Source organism: Bos grunniens, chromosome X (genome assembly GCF_055505025.1).
Source record: "Bos grunniens cultivar Pamir isolate PY7600 chromosome X, Bosgru_T2T1.0, whole genome shotgun sequence".
Lineage (NCBI taxonomy): Eukaryota > Metazoa > Chordata > Mammalia > Artiodactyla > Bovidae > Bos > Bos grunniens.
In genome coordinates, this window is record NC_141194.1 from 106,134,131 (window position 1) to 106,149,212 (window position 15,082).

Sequence of the window (15,082 nt, forward strand, 5' to 3'; positions counted from 1 at the left end):
TGCCGGGAGGAGGAGGGACAGAGCGCCAGGATCATTTCCAAGGTCTGGCTCGGTCACAGGGATGGTACCCAGGTGCAGGAAGCGAGGCAGAGACTGGACTCAGGACTGGCAATGGCCTGGTGCTGGCATGCACCTGAGGCCAACACTCTAGCTCTGGTCAGGTCCTAGAGAAAGTGGTTCAGGGAGAGCCTTACAGGGCAGTGGGCTGTGGTCTTCTGGAAGGCAACGGCTAGCACTCATGAGATGTGTCTTTTGACCTGGGCTGGTGGGAACTCCCAGAGACTCCATCCAGCACAGCAGTCCTGCTCAGTGCCAGGAACCCTGCTAAGTCTAGCAATTCCAGGGACCATGTGTGTGGCCAGCCCTTCAGCTTGGTGTCCTGAACAGGACAGGACACTGCCAGCACCTTAAGTGGGTGGGGATACATTTAAACATTTTCTTGGAAGAGCAATAGACTTCCTCTAATTTGCCAAGATTGGTGTGAGCAAGAAATCAGCCCATAGAAGTGGAGTGCCCTGCTGAATGAACAGCTGGGAGTGAAGACCCAGCATGGCACATGGAACAGCAGTGGTTTCTTCCTGAAAAGGGCAAACAGCTGACATCCTAGGCCTCTGGAGCTGGGGGCTAGGCATGGCAACTCTTGGGACACGAGTGTCCTCGAGAGGGGACACTCCATACACGTCCCTGCAAGAATGGGGTGCCCACGGCCCAACCTGTCACAGAAAACTGGCTAGAGCAGGTGACCAAGGGCACTTACTTTGATGGCTCTAGAGGCACCTCATTCTTGCTCTGAGGTGGGGTGCCAGATGCCCAGGGCTCCTGGGATGGGGTCTAGGACAGGCCTGTAACCTTGGGTCCCCATGTGAGAGCTTAGCTCTCATTGGCTCTGGCAGATGTGTCATCACAATGCCCTGGACCAGCAACTTCACATTTGGGTCTCACCCTCTCCCGGCAGAGTGGTGATGGAGCCTGCATCTTAAAGAGCCCCAGCGTGGCCAACTGCTACTGTGCGTTTTTAGGAGCAGTGCTCAACTAGCAAGCACCTATGTGGAATACAGAAAGCCCCTCAGCCAGGGTGCCCTCGCCCCTTCAGGTCTTAGGGGCACTCACCTGTGACCTGGAACCTCCCTATTCCTGCCAGTCACCCCCTGCCCACCTGAGGGTGGGGGCAAGGAGCAGCTGGGATCCCAGAGTCCTAAGAAGGTCCCCAAACAAGTCCCTCCATGCTCCCAAGGACAGAGCCCACAGGAGATCCCCTACCTGCTCAGGTAGGTTTTGAGTCTACCCTGGTGGCTCAGACGATAAAGCCTCTGCCTACAATGAGGGAGACCCGGGTTCAATCCCTGGGTTGGGAAGATCTCCTGGAGAAGGAAATGGCAACCCACTCCAGTATTCTTGCCTGGAAAACTCCATGGATGGAGAAGCCTGGTAGGCTACAGTCCACGGGGTGGCAAAGAGTCGGACATGACTGAGCGACTTCACTTTCACTTTCCCTTTTGGTGCAGCCTCCCTGGAGGCTTGTTATTCATTCTCTCTGGTAACAGGTGATGGGCGCCAGGTGCTTTGCTGGCTGATCCCAAAACAATCTCTCACTGATGCCCAGGAAGCAGCCAGGTCACAGGTGAGCAAACGTGTGCAGTGGGGAAGGACCCTAGGCATTCCCCCCTCACCCACCCGTGGCAGGAGGGAAACCGGACTGGAGGGACGGCTGTGGGTTGACTCGGAGCATGGAGCCTGCACAGGAATGCCTGCCAGGTGCTGGTGGGGCGGGGAGGGGTTGCTAGGAAGCAAGGTGCAAGGCCAGGCTGTAAAGGGCTGACAGTGGGCTCCTCAGAAGCTTGGGCGGGGGTAGGGGGGGGTCTGTCTCTGCCTTTCTCTGGGCCCCACCTGATGTCATGAGACAGGAGCATCCTGGGGGTAACTGGCTGGAGCAGAGAGCCTGCAAGGACTATCCCCCAGAGAGCTACTGGAACTCGATTCAACAGCATCAGCTCCATAGGGGTGCCTGCAACACCCCCCAGGAAAAACACAAAGTACTGGGGGTGTGGCTCGTGCCCCGAGTTCCAAAGCCCAGGAACCCTTCCAAAGGCCAGAAGGGCTGCACCTGCATATGCTACTAACCCCTGAGTTCCAGGCAAGCTTCCCACACCACTGTCCCTGGGACCCTGCCCTCACAGTGGCAGGTGGTCAGAAGGCCCTTCCCTAGGTGGGCCCAGGCAGGCTGGGTGAGGGCAGGCAGACAAGGCCACACTCTTCCAGAAGACGGGTGGGAGGGAAACCACGAAGGCAACCCTGAGAGATGCTGGGCACTGAGCATTCAGTCCCAAAAACCATCTGAGGGCTAAGAACGGAGTGGTAGTGACAGCCAAGGAATGAAGCAGACACACATGAGGAGGAGAGGACCTCCAGACCTGTGCCGTCTGCTCGGGTGGATGGATGCTGGGCACCCAGCTCTGCCCATGTGCGTGACCCAGCTCCAGTGCTCAGGATAGCCAATAGCTCTTTATTCAAAGAAGCAAGGGTGGGGGCGGGCACCACCCTCAGGCCTGGATGTGGCTCTTGGCGCTGAAGGCCAGGTAGTAGATCACTAGTCCGATGGCTGCGGCCAGGACTTCAGTGGAGACCCAGGGCCCGTTCCAGGTACCCTGCAAGAAAGGAGAACCATGGTCTCCTTAGACGGGGGAGGGGGCCAGCCACTCCAGGGGGCACAAAGACACGCCACCCACCTTGGCGAAGCCCCCAGTGCCCCCTCAAAGGTGAGGCTGGCCATGTGCCCCACCCCTTCCCCTGGGCTGAGCCAGTCCCCTCCTCCAGCTTACCCGATGGTCTACGCTGACCGTGAATAGAGGTGGGATGACAGAAACATCCTCATTGTTTCTCTGAGCCTGTGAGGGAGGTGCTGGGGTCAGGGGGCTCTGCCGGGTGGGCAGGTTGAGGCAGAACCCTGCCCAGAGTTGTGGGAGAAGAGAGGTGGGCAAAGGAAAGGCATGGGGCTACCTGGGGTGGGCGGTCAGGCAGGAAGGTGGCTACCCATCCATCCTGCTCTGAGTTGGGAAGGGGGATGGGGATTGCAGGGGAGAGAAAGCTGTGGCTGTGGGCTGCACCCTCCCTCCAACAGGCCTGGGGGGCTTTGGGGACACTCACCTTCCTCAAGAGGCTATAGGACTCCTCATCAAAGAACCGGACCTCATAGGTGCCCGCGTGGGCGCTCTTGTGATCTAGGCTCCAGGACACCTGGGTGGGGTGCGTTTGGCAAGGGGTGGATATGATGGGCGTGCTGCTGCTACCAGCGCACAGAGTCCAAGGACCTCAGCTCAGCTGGTCAAGCCGCCCAGGGCTTCAGGCTGCACCTGCGAGCAGGTGGCCTCCCCCGAAAGTGACGGCCACAGCCTCCCTTACCTGGTAACGTCCCACGTCCTGGCCCCGGGTGACAGGAAATTGTTTTCCACTGACGTCAGCATAGAGAGCCATGTTCTGGGGGGAGGGGATAAAAAGAGAGTCACCTTCTCCCTTCTTGTGCTGTCTGTGAGGTTCCGCTATGCCCACGCCTAGGGTAAGCAGGCTGCCAGGCAGAGTCAGGGACTGTGCTGGGTCTGGTAGGGGCACCAAGTGAGAACCATGGGGGCCAGTCTCTCCATGTTGGTCTTGCTCCTTGGGGACCACACCTCCCCGCTGGCCTGGCCTCCCTAATCCCCAGCAAGCCTGTTAGGTGAACAGGGGTGAGATGACTGAAGTGTTCTCTTTTCTTCTCTTGAGTCTGGAAGTGAGTACTGGGATCAGGGGCACCCAAGGAGCTGCCTAAAGAAGGTGGTACCTAAGAAAGCCCAACTTCCATCTTTCTTTGGGCCTTCAGGTTGCAGGGACCCAGGCCAGGGCTGCTCAGTTTTTAAGTCACCAAATGCCCATGTAGACACACGTTTCAGCCAAGAGCAACCAGAAAGGGGATACAGGAGCCCTGGGGCTGAGCCTGGCTCTCTCTCTTCCCATGAGCATGCTTTCCAGACACAGCAAAGTGTCTGCCTACACTGCTGCGTGGGGGAAAAGTAGACCTGGCCGGTGAGCTGGATGTTCTTTAGTCACCTGTGCCCTGTTCTCGCCTTCAGCTGGGCAGCGAAACCCTGATGCTCGCTCTGTCCTCGTGGAGCCCTGGGTCTGGGCTCACCTGGTGCTACTGAGGACCCAAAGGCTCAGGCTCCCTGCCCACCTCTGAACCTTTGCCCTCTTGGCTGAAGCCCTGCTGCCTCACCTGGACCCTGTTCTTGCAAGTCAAGGAGATCTCCACGATGAAGACAGTCTCAGTAGAAATGACAGCATCCGAGGTGGTATAGTAGGAAGGGGTGATCTGGGGCTCCACACAGGCCTCTGCTGCAGGGAGGAGGCAGAGAGGGAGGGATAAGGCCTGGCTTTCGCTCACTGAGTTGCAGGGCAGAAGGGACCACCCTACCCCACTTCCCAGAGCTCATCCACTAAAGACACAATGGGCCCTTTGGACCCTGCCAGGTGGAGTCTGGGAGACGGATCCAAATGACCAATCAGAAGTGCAGGGGACAAGAGGGGTGGGGCAGCCTTTAAGGAAGGCAGAGAAAGGGGGATGGGAAGACTGTGTGTGTGGAACCTCAATGTCAGGGCAAAAGAACAGGTGAGCATGTTGGGGGGTGGGAAGTGCACTGTGTGAATTCACTGCACAACTCAACTCTGTACCTGGACCTACAGACAGAAAAGCCATGCAATGGTTTAGGGATACAGCCTGCCCTGGAATACCCCAAAAGCCCAGGGCTAGGCTGACCTCAATTCAGAGCCGCAAGGCCCTAGCTAGTTGACTGAAGACGTGCTCTGCAGACATAAAAGCACAAAAACTTATGCGGGCTTCCCACATGAAGGGTCTCTGCCCCAGACAGTTGACAGAAAGCCAAGACTGGCCCCAGCGGTTCCGGAGGAAAGGAAATGGGCGATCTGGGTCCAGACGCACAACTTGTCCTGCTGCCCTGAGAGAAAGGACACACCCTCACCATCTCCACACTGCTAGAGGCCACAGGGAAGGAAAGGTTTCACCAGGCACCAGCTGCTCTAACGCGGTGTCAGGGCAGGGCCATGACTTAGGCTGAGGCTTGGGACTGAACCAGTGGGAGGAAGATGCCTGGGAATGTCGGTGGGAAGTGGTTCTCGGAAGCCACGTTCCCCAGATGCTTCCACACTTTGCCAAGTTTGACCTTCCTCCAGACGCGGGAAAGCACAGTTTCACGGTCAGGTTTGTCCTTTCCAGGCATCACTGCCTACAGCATGGGGAGTTCCTGAGGAGCCAGTGACCAGGGTGTGGGTTGGGTGGCCACTGAGGCTGGTGAAACACTCCAGGCCATCAAGGGTGCTGGCCTGAAGTAGGGCAGATAAAGTGCTCAAAGTGGTCCTAACCCAGTCCAGGCCCCCAGGCCCATTGTGGGCTCCTGGAAGGACCTCCTGCTAAACCCACTTCTGGACTCCAGTGTCAGTCAGAACTCAGCCGGGCCACTGTTAACAACCTCTCAAGAATGTGAAGCCATCTGACTCTGCTGAAAAACCCTATACGGATCCAACAAGGCCTTAGGGGACACAAACCAAGCGTCTGATCCAGACACTCATCTTTCCCTCTTCAGGTCCCTTCTAACTCGTCTGCACTCTGGGCCCTTCTGCCTGGACCGTCTCTGCTTCCTCGCTTCACTCGGAGCCCCATTCCTAGGGAGGCCTGACCCCACATCGGGTCAGATCGTTCCTCTCCACCGGCTCAGTTTCTCGCTCCGATCGCCCTACACTGCAGAGCTTTGCTCCTGTCCACTCCCCTCCCCGCCCAGATCGGGGGCTCTAGGAGTGGCGGCAGGGACGAGTGTCACTTTCCCTGCTGGAGCTGGGGCCAGGCGCACAGAAAGGCTCTGGGAGTCTTCCTCACTGGAGCAGACGGGGCACAGATCAGGCTGTTTCTTCCAGCAGCTCAGCTGCTGGGTGAACGTGTGTGGTGCACGAGAGCATGGTGGCCTCGGCCGCCGCGACCAGAGACCACCTGCCTCTCAGAGGGAGAAGGCCCAGACCCCCGCTCTGCCCGCACCCGTCCTCCCCCGACGCACCACCAGTCGTGGGTGAGAGGCTCGCCAGAAAAGAACTCCGGCCAGGCCGCTACCTGAGCAGCAGGAGAGACCGGACAGCAGCAGTAGCGCCAGGGCGCCGAGAGATGCCAGCGCCGCCATCGCCTGTTCTCTGCCAAGGGAAAAAGAGAGTGGTTAGCCTGAACACGAGGAGTAGACGAGGAAGCGCGACGCGTCAGCGGCCGCCGCAGCCAATCGGGCGCCGGCGGGCTGGGCGGGCCTCTGACGTCGCCGGCGGTACTGACGTGTCTCCTCCCCGGACCAGGCGCCCAGCCGACCGCCCCCCAAAGATGGCGGCGGCGGCGCCTCCGGCGCCGGAAAAAGGCGTGGGAAACCGGCGCGGCCGTGTGCGTGCGTACTGCCGGGACCACGCCCCCTCCCGAGACGTCGCGCTCCGCCGAGCTCTCGCGAGAGCGGCAGCTGCGTGTCGGAACCTGCGGCTGTCTTCACGTTCTGTCATGGCGCTGAAGGTGGCGACGGCCGCGGGCGGCGCTGTGAAGGCAGCGCTCAGGCCGGCCCTCCTCTGGCGTCCTTGGGAGGTGAGAGGGAGGAGCGGCCCACGGGGACATCCGCCGCACTCACTAAGAGCTGTTAGCAACTCGGCGGGGTTAGGCGGGCCGCCGCCGCGCTCGGACCGTTCTGGAGCCCGATTGGCTGCGGGCCTCACGGGGAGGGGAGCGTGTCGCGGCCCGGGGTTGATTGGCCACCTCCGCTGTCAGTGAAGGGGTTAGCTTAAGTTGACCCTGGTCTGGCGCTCCAGGAGTCTGCATGTGGTGGCGGGGGAGTTCCCGGCGAGCGGGGGGCAGTGTCACTTCCCAGTGTCCTTGTGGGAACCCTTGTGAGGCGGTCGCGTGTCCGGCCCGCCTTGCTCCTGTGCTCCTGGGAATCCGTTCCCGGCCGCCCGTCCTCCTCGGATTTCCCTCTTATGAACCGCTTTGCCACCTCTCCCAGTGGAGGTGGCCAGTCTGATTTTTCGGTGCCCCAGGGGCTTTCCCACCCTGCAGGCGCTGGGAATGGGAAGGAGCTAGGATTCCTGAAGCTGGCGGCGGGTCGGGAGGCCGCGAGGACTTTGCTTCCATCGTTCTCTGTTTAGGATCTTGCTTGTTCGGGTCTGATTCCTCTCGTGACACACTTCCATGAGGATAGTGTAGTCCCTAGGTGGGTGGGAAGTCCTAAGCGTCATCAAGTCGGGACTGGCCCGAAGGGATGAGAGGTCTGACCTCTCTCTCTGGGCTCCAGTTTCCCCTCGCTGTCAAAGAATCCACCCACCTCTGACCTTCCAGAACTCAGTGACTTTGCTGACACTCCTTGCGGTCACATCTCCTGGCATGCTTCCCCGCTCTGAGCCTTTGGGAAGGCTGGCCTGTCGCAGCTTCTGCCTTATTAAATTCTGTGTTAAGTGCTGACTTCTCCCACTTGCTGGCGAGAGGCTTTCTAAAGGTTCCTGGCCGCTAGGCTCTTGCAGGATCCTGATGGGGACATTTGTCTCCTTGCTGACTTCACCTGTGTGTGTGCTTGTGTTCATATTGGGGCGGGAATGAGGAGACTGAAAGGCTGCTAGCTGGGGAATGCCTTGCCCCAGACTGGTTGTCTTGGGTATGGGAACCTTTAGAGATGAAGCCCAGATCTTTGGTCCCAGTTAGTGGGACCTTGTGGGAAAACATGCAGACACCATTGGTACTTGATCCAACAGAAACATACTGAAGAGAGAAACTTCACTAAGGTGTGCAGCACAGGAGCCCTTTGGTTGAATCACATACCATTCTGGAGTGCTTTCTGTGGTACTCTGAAAGGACGAGGGTAACAGTCCACCTTCCTGCTTGATGAACAAGCTGGAGACCAATGCATGTATCACATCTTGCCTTGTCCTGGGGTCCTTTGATGGATAGGTTCACAGAATCTTTGTAACTCTCTGAAGGAAGGGGCCTGAGTCTGTCCAGAGCAAGGTCAGGGAAGTTGCTATCCCGAGAGCTCTCTGGGTCTTTGGCCAAAGCTGGATGGAACATGTAGCATTGGGACCAGATGAGGGAGAGGTTCAGCCCTGGTGGTAGTCATGGGACCCACGGTCTGGTGGGGGGTTCTTGCACTGAAATAGAGCCAGGCACGGTGTGAGTGGTGGCTCACCATCGTGGCCAGGTCACCTGCCCCGTGCCTGTGGGCCTCAGAGAGCTGGAACCCAGGAGGAATTAGCTGGCAGCCATAGGGGCCAGCCCAGCATCTCCTCATTGGTCACCAGCCTTGCACACTGGCCTGAGGGGCTGCTGAGGTGAAGGGGAGCCCTCATCCCTCAGCTCGGGACTGAACAGCTTGCATACCTCTTTTCACTTAATGCTTCCAGTGGTCAGATAAAGTAGGCACCTCTGTTCCATGGATTTCAGGTAAGGGGAAGAAGCTTAGCAAGGTTAAGCTGTTTGCCACCAGGAGTAGTGGATGGAGGCTTTGGACTGAGGTCTCCCTAGTCTCAGAACCTGCCATATCTTTCTTCATCTTTTGATGTGTTCAGTTCAGTCAAGAAATGTGTTTCGTGTCCCAGCTCTGGACCAGGCATTCTTCTGGGTCCTGGGGTGATAGTAGGAGATCAGACAGACACCGCGTCCACTCTCTGGGGCTTAAGGGTTGGAGAAGGAGTGAGGCAGCCATAACCTAGGGAGATGGGGATTGGGAGGAAGGGAACGAGTAGGGCTTTGCAGCCCAAGGGGACCAGCAGCTCAGCAGCCTTAGGGCATCGGGAAGGCTTCCTGGAGGAAGGGCAGTCTAAGCCACCATGTGCAAGTTTGTGTCGAGAGCCTATAGAGAGATGAATCTAGATACTGACAGTTGCTAGAAGGCAAACAGAAAAACCCCAAGCATGCATCTGGCTCCTGATCCGGGGGCTCCGCGGATCAGTAGAAACCCAAGGAGCATCTTGTCCTGTTCATCACCCCCTTCCTAACTCCTATACCTGCAGAGCTTTGTGCAAGTGGGTACCTTGTGAAAACCAGCCGGAGAGACCCACATGGGGTGGTCAGCCTCTGCCTGAGCTTTCTAGACTCCTAGCAGGAAGGCAAGGCTCTTTGGGAAATGGCCACAGTGACTATCATTGGCTGGCATCCTCTGCTGCTCCCCCAGCAGGCAAGTTGCAGGGCATCCCTGAGTGAGAAGGAAGGACTGTGGCTCAGTCCCCGCCTCTTTGCATTGAGCGGCACACAGGTGGGGCTCCCCAGAGAGGAAAGTGTGAGCCTGTAGCCCCCTGTGGCAGGAGCTGGGACCTGGGCTTCTTCCTCCAGGTAAGTGTGGGGACTCCAGATGGGTCCCTCTGAGCACCTGTCCCATTTGACTCAAGTGGCTGTTGCTCTGAAGCTCTCAGGCATGGCACCGACATGACCACGTGTGGCCGTTGCAAGTGGGGGGGTTGGGGACATCTGTCATCCACGCAGGCCACGAAGCATCTTTGCAAACCTTTATAAAGGCCTTAATTAAGGATGAGCATCTGCTCTTCTTCTGATCCTAGAGGGCTATTCCCCATGTGGCCAGTAGGGCTAATCTTTGGCTGGGCAGAGGGCTGGGTGCTATCTTTTCCCCTCTGGTTTCCATGATCCGGATCGTCGCCATGTTCTGACTGTATGCTGCTTTTGTAGTAAGGAGACGTGATGAAAAAAAATGACATGCATCACGGTCGTGGTAGCCTTGTGGTTTGCTATTATGGTTTCCCTTTTGTACTGTGTTGAGTGTGCCAATTTCTGCTCACTCAACAGACCGCACTGAGCAGGAAAAATTGGCTGAGAAAACTCAGAAACAGCAAAAGGCGGGGAGGGAAGCGTCAACATTTCTGTAAATGTCTTTGGACAGCGGAAGCTCCAGAGCCACAGGGCCTATCTGGGCATGGTGGGGGTGCCCACCTCCCCTGCCAGGAGCTCGGCTGACCCTGGCCAACTTGACAACAACCACTGGCATCTGGGTTCTCTCTGCCAGGTTCTAGGTTCCCACGAGGCCCCCCGGAGGAGCTTCTCAGTAAGTAACCTGCCCTAGTGCATACAGGCACGTGTCCGTCTGTACGTGTGTGCAGAAGAGTGTGTGTGCAGGTGCATGTGGATGGGTTTGTGGGCACCTGGGGTGTAGAGGGGTGTGTGTGTGGGCACATGTGTGTGCCACGCCTCTTGGCTCTGTTCCCTCCATGTGTCCCCTGAGGCGCAATCTCCACCTCTCCTCCTTCCCTCCTCTCCTCTCCTCCTCCCCTGAACCCTGGGGGCAAAGCCTGGTTCCCTGGGCCCTGCCTTGTTCTTCTAACCTCGGCTGATCTGTGTCTTCTTCCTTCCTGTCCCCGCCTCTAGCAACAAACAATTGTGAGTATCCTTCCCGCCTGCCTGTTTGTCAGGTTGGGGGCTTTTAGTGGCTTTGGGGTTGACCCAGTTCCAGGCGGAGGTGGGACCTGCTTCTGTGGTTGCCCTCCTGACTTGGGGGGACTGCAACCCCCCACGAGCAGCGCTGCACTGTGGGTGGGGCAGGGCATATGGTTGGGGTACCCTGAGTTGGCACCTCCCAATTGGCTGGCCCACTGAGTCAGGACTCGAGGGAGGAAGGGAACTGAAGGCCTGCCCCCTCCCCCTCCCTTCCAGCCCCCGTCGGCGAAGTATGGTGGGCGGCACACGGTGACCATGATTCCGGGAGATGGCATTGGGCCAGAGCTCATGCTGCACGTCAAGTCAGTGTTCAGGTATAGAGGGGGACCCTGAGAACGGGGCACCATGAGGGTAGCGAGCCAGTGGTGGGCAGCCCCTTGTCCTGGTGCCTGCCCTCCTGCCAGGCTGAGCCGGGTGAGGGGGAGGGCAGAACCCGAGCGACTCATGCCTTCTTGGAGTGTCAGGGCACCCCCATCAGCTGGCACAGCTAGGCTCAGTCTCCCCTTGGCCAGAGCCCAGGCAGAGTGGGCAACAGCAGAGGAGAGACCTCTGTGCCCTGTGCTCGGGGCCTGGGATCACCGTCCTGATCCCACTCTGCCCCAGGCATGCATGTGTGCCTGTGGACTTTGAAGAGGTGCACGTGAGCTCCACCGCGGACGAGGAGGACATCCGCAATGCCATCATGGCCATCCGTCGGAACCGCGTAGCCCTGAAGGGTGAGACTCCCTTGTGAGCTGACCCTTGTCCTTGGGCGCCCATGGGTGCTGCACCTCGGTGGTCTCGGTGTCACTAGCTGCTGTGGGAGCCTGTCTAGGCGTGGGCTCCCTCCCGCCTGGGGCCGCCCTCTTTGCTGGAGTCAGCTGTGGCTCTCAGAGTCTTCCTTCACACGCTGGGTGTCACACCGATGCAGGTTTAAGCCCCCACTGGTGGCCTTGGCTCTAGTTGGCACAGCTGTGGAAGTTACAGCTGGGAGCTTGACCCTCGCTGAGTGTTCCTCAGTTGGGTCCAGCTCCTTAAACTTTCCATCACTCATTCTGCACACTTGAGCCCATCACCTGCTCTGTAGGAGCAGTGAGTGAGCCGAGACAAAGGTAGAGATGCAGGCCCTGGCTGTCGCCTGGAGGGGCTGACATGCCAATGATAGGGTGCCCGAGGTAGCCCCGTGGGGACCTGAGAAGGGCCCCCTCAACTTGGCATTCTCTGACTGCCTTCTCTCAGGGGCAGCTGGCCCTCTGGGTGCCCTGGTTCCAGCCAAGGTGAAGGCGTGGTCTTTTACAGGCAACTCTTGCCTGCCCCTGAGCTGGAGCTCTTGTGGCACCTTGACACAAGGCCTGGCACGAACCCTGGCCAAGCTGCCCTTGCAGCTGGACCCTGGCCTTGCCAAGCCTCACCCAGGGTCTCGCAAGACCTTCTGGCTAGCTGCCAGCTGTTTTCATCCCTTCCTTCATTTAGTATTTATCGAGCGTCTGTTATGTGCCAGGAAGCCATCAGTGAACTCAACACTCAGACGCACACATCCATCCGCCCTCATGGCACTTCGACTGCAAGTGCGCTAGGGTGTTCTGTGAAGCCCTGCTCCCACCAGCTCAAATGCGGGAGTACACTGGAGCCTGGGCCCTTCTCCAGCCTGCTGGTCTTGTTTCTGTCCTGCAGGCAACATTGAAACAAACCACAACCTGCCCCCATCCCACAAATCGCGAAACAACATCCTTCGGTGAGAGCCAAGGGCGCAGCGTGGGTGCTGGCTGGGGATGGTGGTGGCCGCGGCCGGCTGATCTGATTTGGTACACCTGCAGCACCAGCCTGGACCTCTATGCCAACGTCATCCACTGTAAGAGCCTGCCAGGTGTGGTGACCCGGCATCGGGACATTGATATCCTCATTGTCCGGGAGAACACAGAGGGCGAGTACAGCAGCCTGGAACACGAGGTGAGTGGGGCGCAGGGGGCACCTGGCTAGGCCGGTAGTCAGGAAGGCCATGCCTGGACAGAACCTCATGCCAGAGGGCAGGCTCCGACAGGATATGAGTCTCCTGTCCCTCCTCGCCTTCCCAGAGTGTGGCGGGTGTGGTGGAGAGCCTAAAGATCATCACCAAGGCCAAGTCCCTGCGTATTGCTGAGTACGCCTTCCAACTGGCCCAGGAGAGCGGGCGCAAGAAAGTGACAGCCGTGCACAAGGCCAACATCATGTACGTCCCCAACGCTGCCCCTCTGCGCCAGGGCCCAGGCCTGCTCTCAGTGCACACATCGGGGGGAGGTGGAACGGGGTTCTTCCCACTCTGCAAACGGGACTGGTGGTTCTGTGGTGTTGGTGAATACCGTCCCTCTGGTGGGTGGTGGCCGTGGCCAAGCTGGTGTCCTGCATCACCCTAGGAAACTGGGCGATGGGCTCTTCCTCCAGTGCTGCAGGGAAGTGGCAGCCCGCTACCCCCAGATCACCTTTGAGAATATGATTGTGGACAACACCACCATGCAGGTAGTTGGGCTGCCATGCTGCATGGGCCCCTGCCCTGGGTGCATGGGCCTGCTGGTGCTCCAACTCCTGACTGCTGCTCCCCACCCCACAGCTGGTGTCCCGGCCCCAGCAGTTTGATGTCATGGTGATGCCCAATCTCTATGGCAACATCGTCAACAACGTCTGTGCTGGGCTAGTTGGGGGCCCCGGCCTTGTGGCTGGGGCCAACTATGGCCATGTGTATGCCGTGTTTGAGACGGTGAGTGCCACCAGCGATGCCAAGGTCATGGGCCTTTGTGAACTAGGGCTCAGTCAGTTCAGTTGCTCAGTCGTGTCTGACTCTTTGCCACCCCATGGACTGCAATCATGCTAGTCCTCCCTGTCCATCACCAATTCCTAGAGCTTGCTCAAACTCATGTCCATTGAGTCGGTGATGCCATCCAACCATCTCATCCTCTGTTGTCCCCTTCTCCTCCCACCTTAAATCTTCCCCAGCATCAAGGTCTTTCCCAAGGACTCAGTTCTTCCCATCATGTGGCCAAAGTATTGGAGCTTCAGCTTCAACATCAGTCCTTCCACTGAATATTCAGGACTGATTTCCTTTAGGATTGACTGGTTTGACCTCCTTGCAGTCCAGGGGACTCTTAAGAGTCTTCTCCAACACCACAGTTCAAAAGCATCAATTCTTTGGCACTCAGCTTGCTTTATGGTCCAACTCTCACACCCATACTTGAAAGTGAAAGTGGAGTTGCTCAGTCAGTGTCCAACTCCTTGCGACCCCATGGAGTGTAGCTCTTCTGTCCACGGGATCCTCTGGGCAAGTACACTGGAGTGGGTTGCCGTTTCCTTCTCCAGGGGATCTTCATCTTTCCAACCCAGGGATTGAACCCTGGTCTCCAGCATTGCAGACAGACTCTCTACCATCTGAGCCACAAGGGAAGTCCACATACATGACTACTGGAAAAACCATAGCTTTGACTAGATGGACTTTTGTCAACAAAGGTCGGCAAAAAACTATAGCTCATACACTTTCTAGTTCAGTCATTGAAAGTAAATTATTTAGTGGTTTCTAGAATATTCAAAATTTTGCAAACATCCCCACTAATTCTAGAACATTTTCATCACCATAGAGAGAAATTTTGTAGGCCCTTGCCCTCTGCGATGGCCCACTCTGTAGAGCATGCTTCTCTCTGAATCTGAATGAATCCACTTCTTACCAAAAAAAAAAAAAAAAGAAATCTGGTAATTGTGGCCAGCATTCTCTTTCCCTTCCCCCCAGCCCCTCGCACCAATCTCACCTGCTCAGTCTCTGGATTTGCCTGTTCTGGACAGTTCACACCAATGCAGGATACCCTCAACATTCTTACATTCACCAGCCCCCTCCTTTTTCATGTTGCCTCTTCCAGGCTACAAGGAACACAGGGAAGAGTATTGCCAATAAGAACATTGCCAACCCCACAGCTACACTGCTGGCAAGTTGCATGATGCTCGACCACCTCAAGTAAGTGGCTTCTCAATGCCCGGCCATCAGCCCTCAGGCTGCGAACGAGGCCCAGAGGACTGAATTCTGTTCTTCTTCCTCAGGCTGCACTCCTATGCCACCTCCATCCGCAAGGCCGTCCTGGCATCCATGGACAATGAAAACGTGAGGCCCCCCAACCCCCACCCCTCTCCCAGGTTGAGCTGATAGGACGCCCAAGGGGCTGGAAATGGTGACCTAGCGCCACCATGAGGAGGGTGACACCAGGTTGGCTAGGCCTTCTTGGCCTTAGCTGGTACTGCGGCCCCCCTGGTGGCCCTTCCAGCTCCTGCAGGCCACAGAGTGTAGTGGGCAGCCCTGGGCTGCCTGCAGGCCAGGGCTCAGGGATTGGCCAGATCCTGGTGTGTGCCCAAGTTTGCCCGTCTCCTGCAGATGCACACCCCAGACATCGGGGGCCAGGGCACCACGTCGGAAGCCATCCAGGACATCATCCGCCATATCCGTGTCATTAACGGTCGGGCCGTGGAGGCCTAGGCTGTCCCCAGGACTGTTTAGGCCCACTCTTCAGATCTGCTTGGCGCCACCAGCACCCTGGGTGGCTCAGTGGGCGGACCCAGAATAAACCCACTTCCGCCCCAGCCCTTGGTGGCGTGCTT

At 57.9% G+C, this 15,082-nt stretch overlaps 2 protein-coding genes across 10 annotated transcripts; one reads left to right on the forward strand and one right to left on the reverse strand.

Annotated features, from left to right (window-relative positions):
- Positions 1-2,483: 2,483 nt before the first annotated feature.
- On the reverse strand, positions 2,484-6,573 carry SSR4 (signal sequence receptor subunit 4). Of its 2 annotated transcripts, XM_086389586.1 has the most exons (7): positions 6,509-6,573; positions 6,149-6,231; positions 4,247-4,365; positions 3,400-3,474; positions 3,145-3,234; positions 2,820-2,885; positions 2,484-2,645 (listed from the first exon to the last, which is right to left on the reverse strand). In XM_086389586.1, exons 1-7 carry the CDS (start codon positions 6,571-6,573, stop codon positions 2,541-2,543), a joined length of 603 nt encoding a protein of 200 aa, XP_086245712.1. In that variant the 3' UTR covers positions 2,484-2,540. The 2 variants fall into 2 exon arrangements, with proteins under 2 accessions (XP_086245712.1, XP_086245711.1); XM_086389585.1 differs by lacking the exon at positions 6,509-6,573 and having other exon boundaries at positions 6,149-6,243.
- Positions 6,524-15,064, forward strand: IDH3G (isocitrate dehydrogenase (NAD(+)) 3 non-catalytic subunit gamma). 8 transcript variants are annotated; one of them, XM_086389576.1, is made up of 13 exons: positions 6,524-6,652; positions 10,065-10,103; positions 10,424-10,435; positions 10,709-10,806; positions 11,096-11,208; positions 12,146-12,206; positions 12,289-12,421; positions 12,547-12,680; positions 12,865-12,967; positions 13,059-13,205; positions 14,353-14,447; positions 14,531-14,591; positions 14,859-15,064. In XM_086389576.1, the coding sequence occupies exons 1-13, from the start codon at positions 6,572-6,574 to the stop codon at positions 14,958-14,960; spliced, it is 1,179 nt and encodes a 392-aa protein (XP_086245702.1). In that variant the 5' UTR covers positions 6,524-6,571; the 3' UTR covers positions 14,961-15,064. The 8 variants fall into 8 exon arrangements, with proteins under 8 accessions (XP_086245702.1, XP_086245701.1, XP_086245703.1 ...); XM_086389575.1 differs by lacking the exon at positions 10,424-10,435 and having other exon boundaries at positions 9,942-10,103; XM_086389577.1 differs by lacking the exon at positions 10,424-10,435.
- Positions 15,065-15,082: the final 18 nt, after the last annotated feature.

Coding starts and splice junctions, on each gene's coding strand:
- IDH3G (XM_086389575.1), top strand. CDS start 6,572: ATGGCGCTGAAGGTGGCGACGGCCGCGGGCGGCGCTGTGAAGGCAGCG. Junction 6,653..9,941: donor TCCTCTGGCGTCCTTGGGAG/GTGAGAGGGAGG, acceptor GTCTTTGGACAG/CGGAAGCTCCAGAGCCACAG. Junction 10,104..10,708: donor CCCCCCGGAGGAGCTTCTCA/GTAAGTAACCTG, acceptor CCTCCCTTCCAG/CCCCCGTCGGCGAAGTATGG.
- SSR4 (XM_086389586.1), bottom strand. CDS start 6,573: ATGACAGAACGTGAAGACAGCCGCAGGTTCCGACACGCAGCTGCCGCT. Junction 6,232..6,508: donor GCTCTCGCGAGAGCTCGGCG/GAGCGCGACGTC, acceptor CTCTTTTTCCCT/TGGCAGAGAACAGGCGATGG. Junction 2,886..3,144: donor CCTATAGCCTCTTGAGGAAG/GTGAGTGTCCCC, acceptor CCTCCCTCACAG/GCTCAGAGAAACAATGAGGA.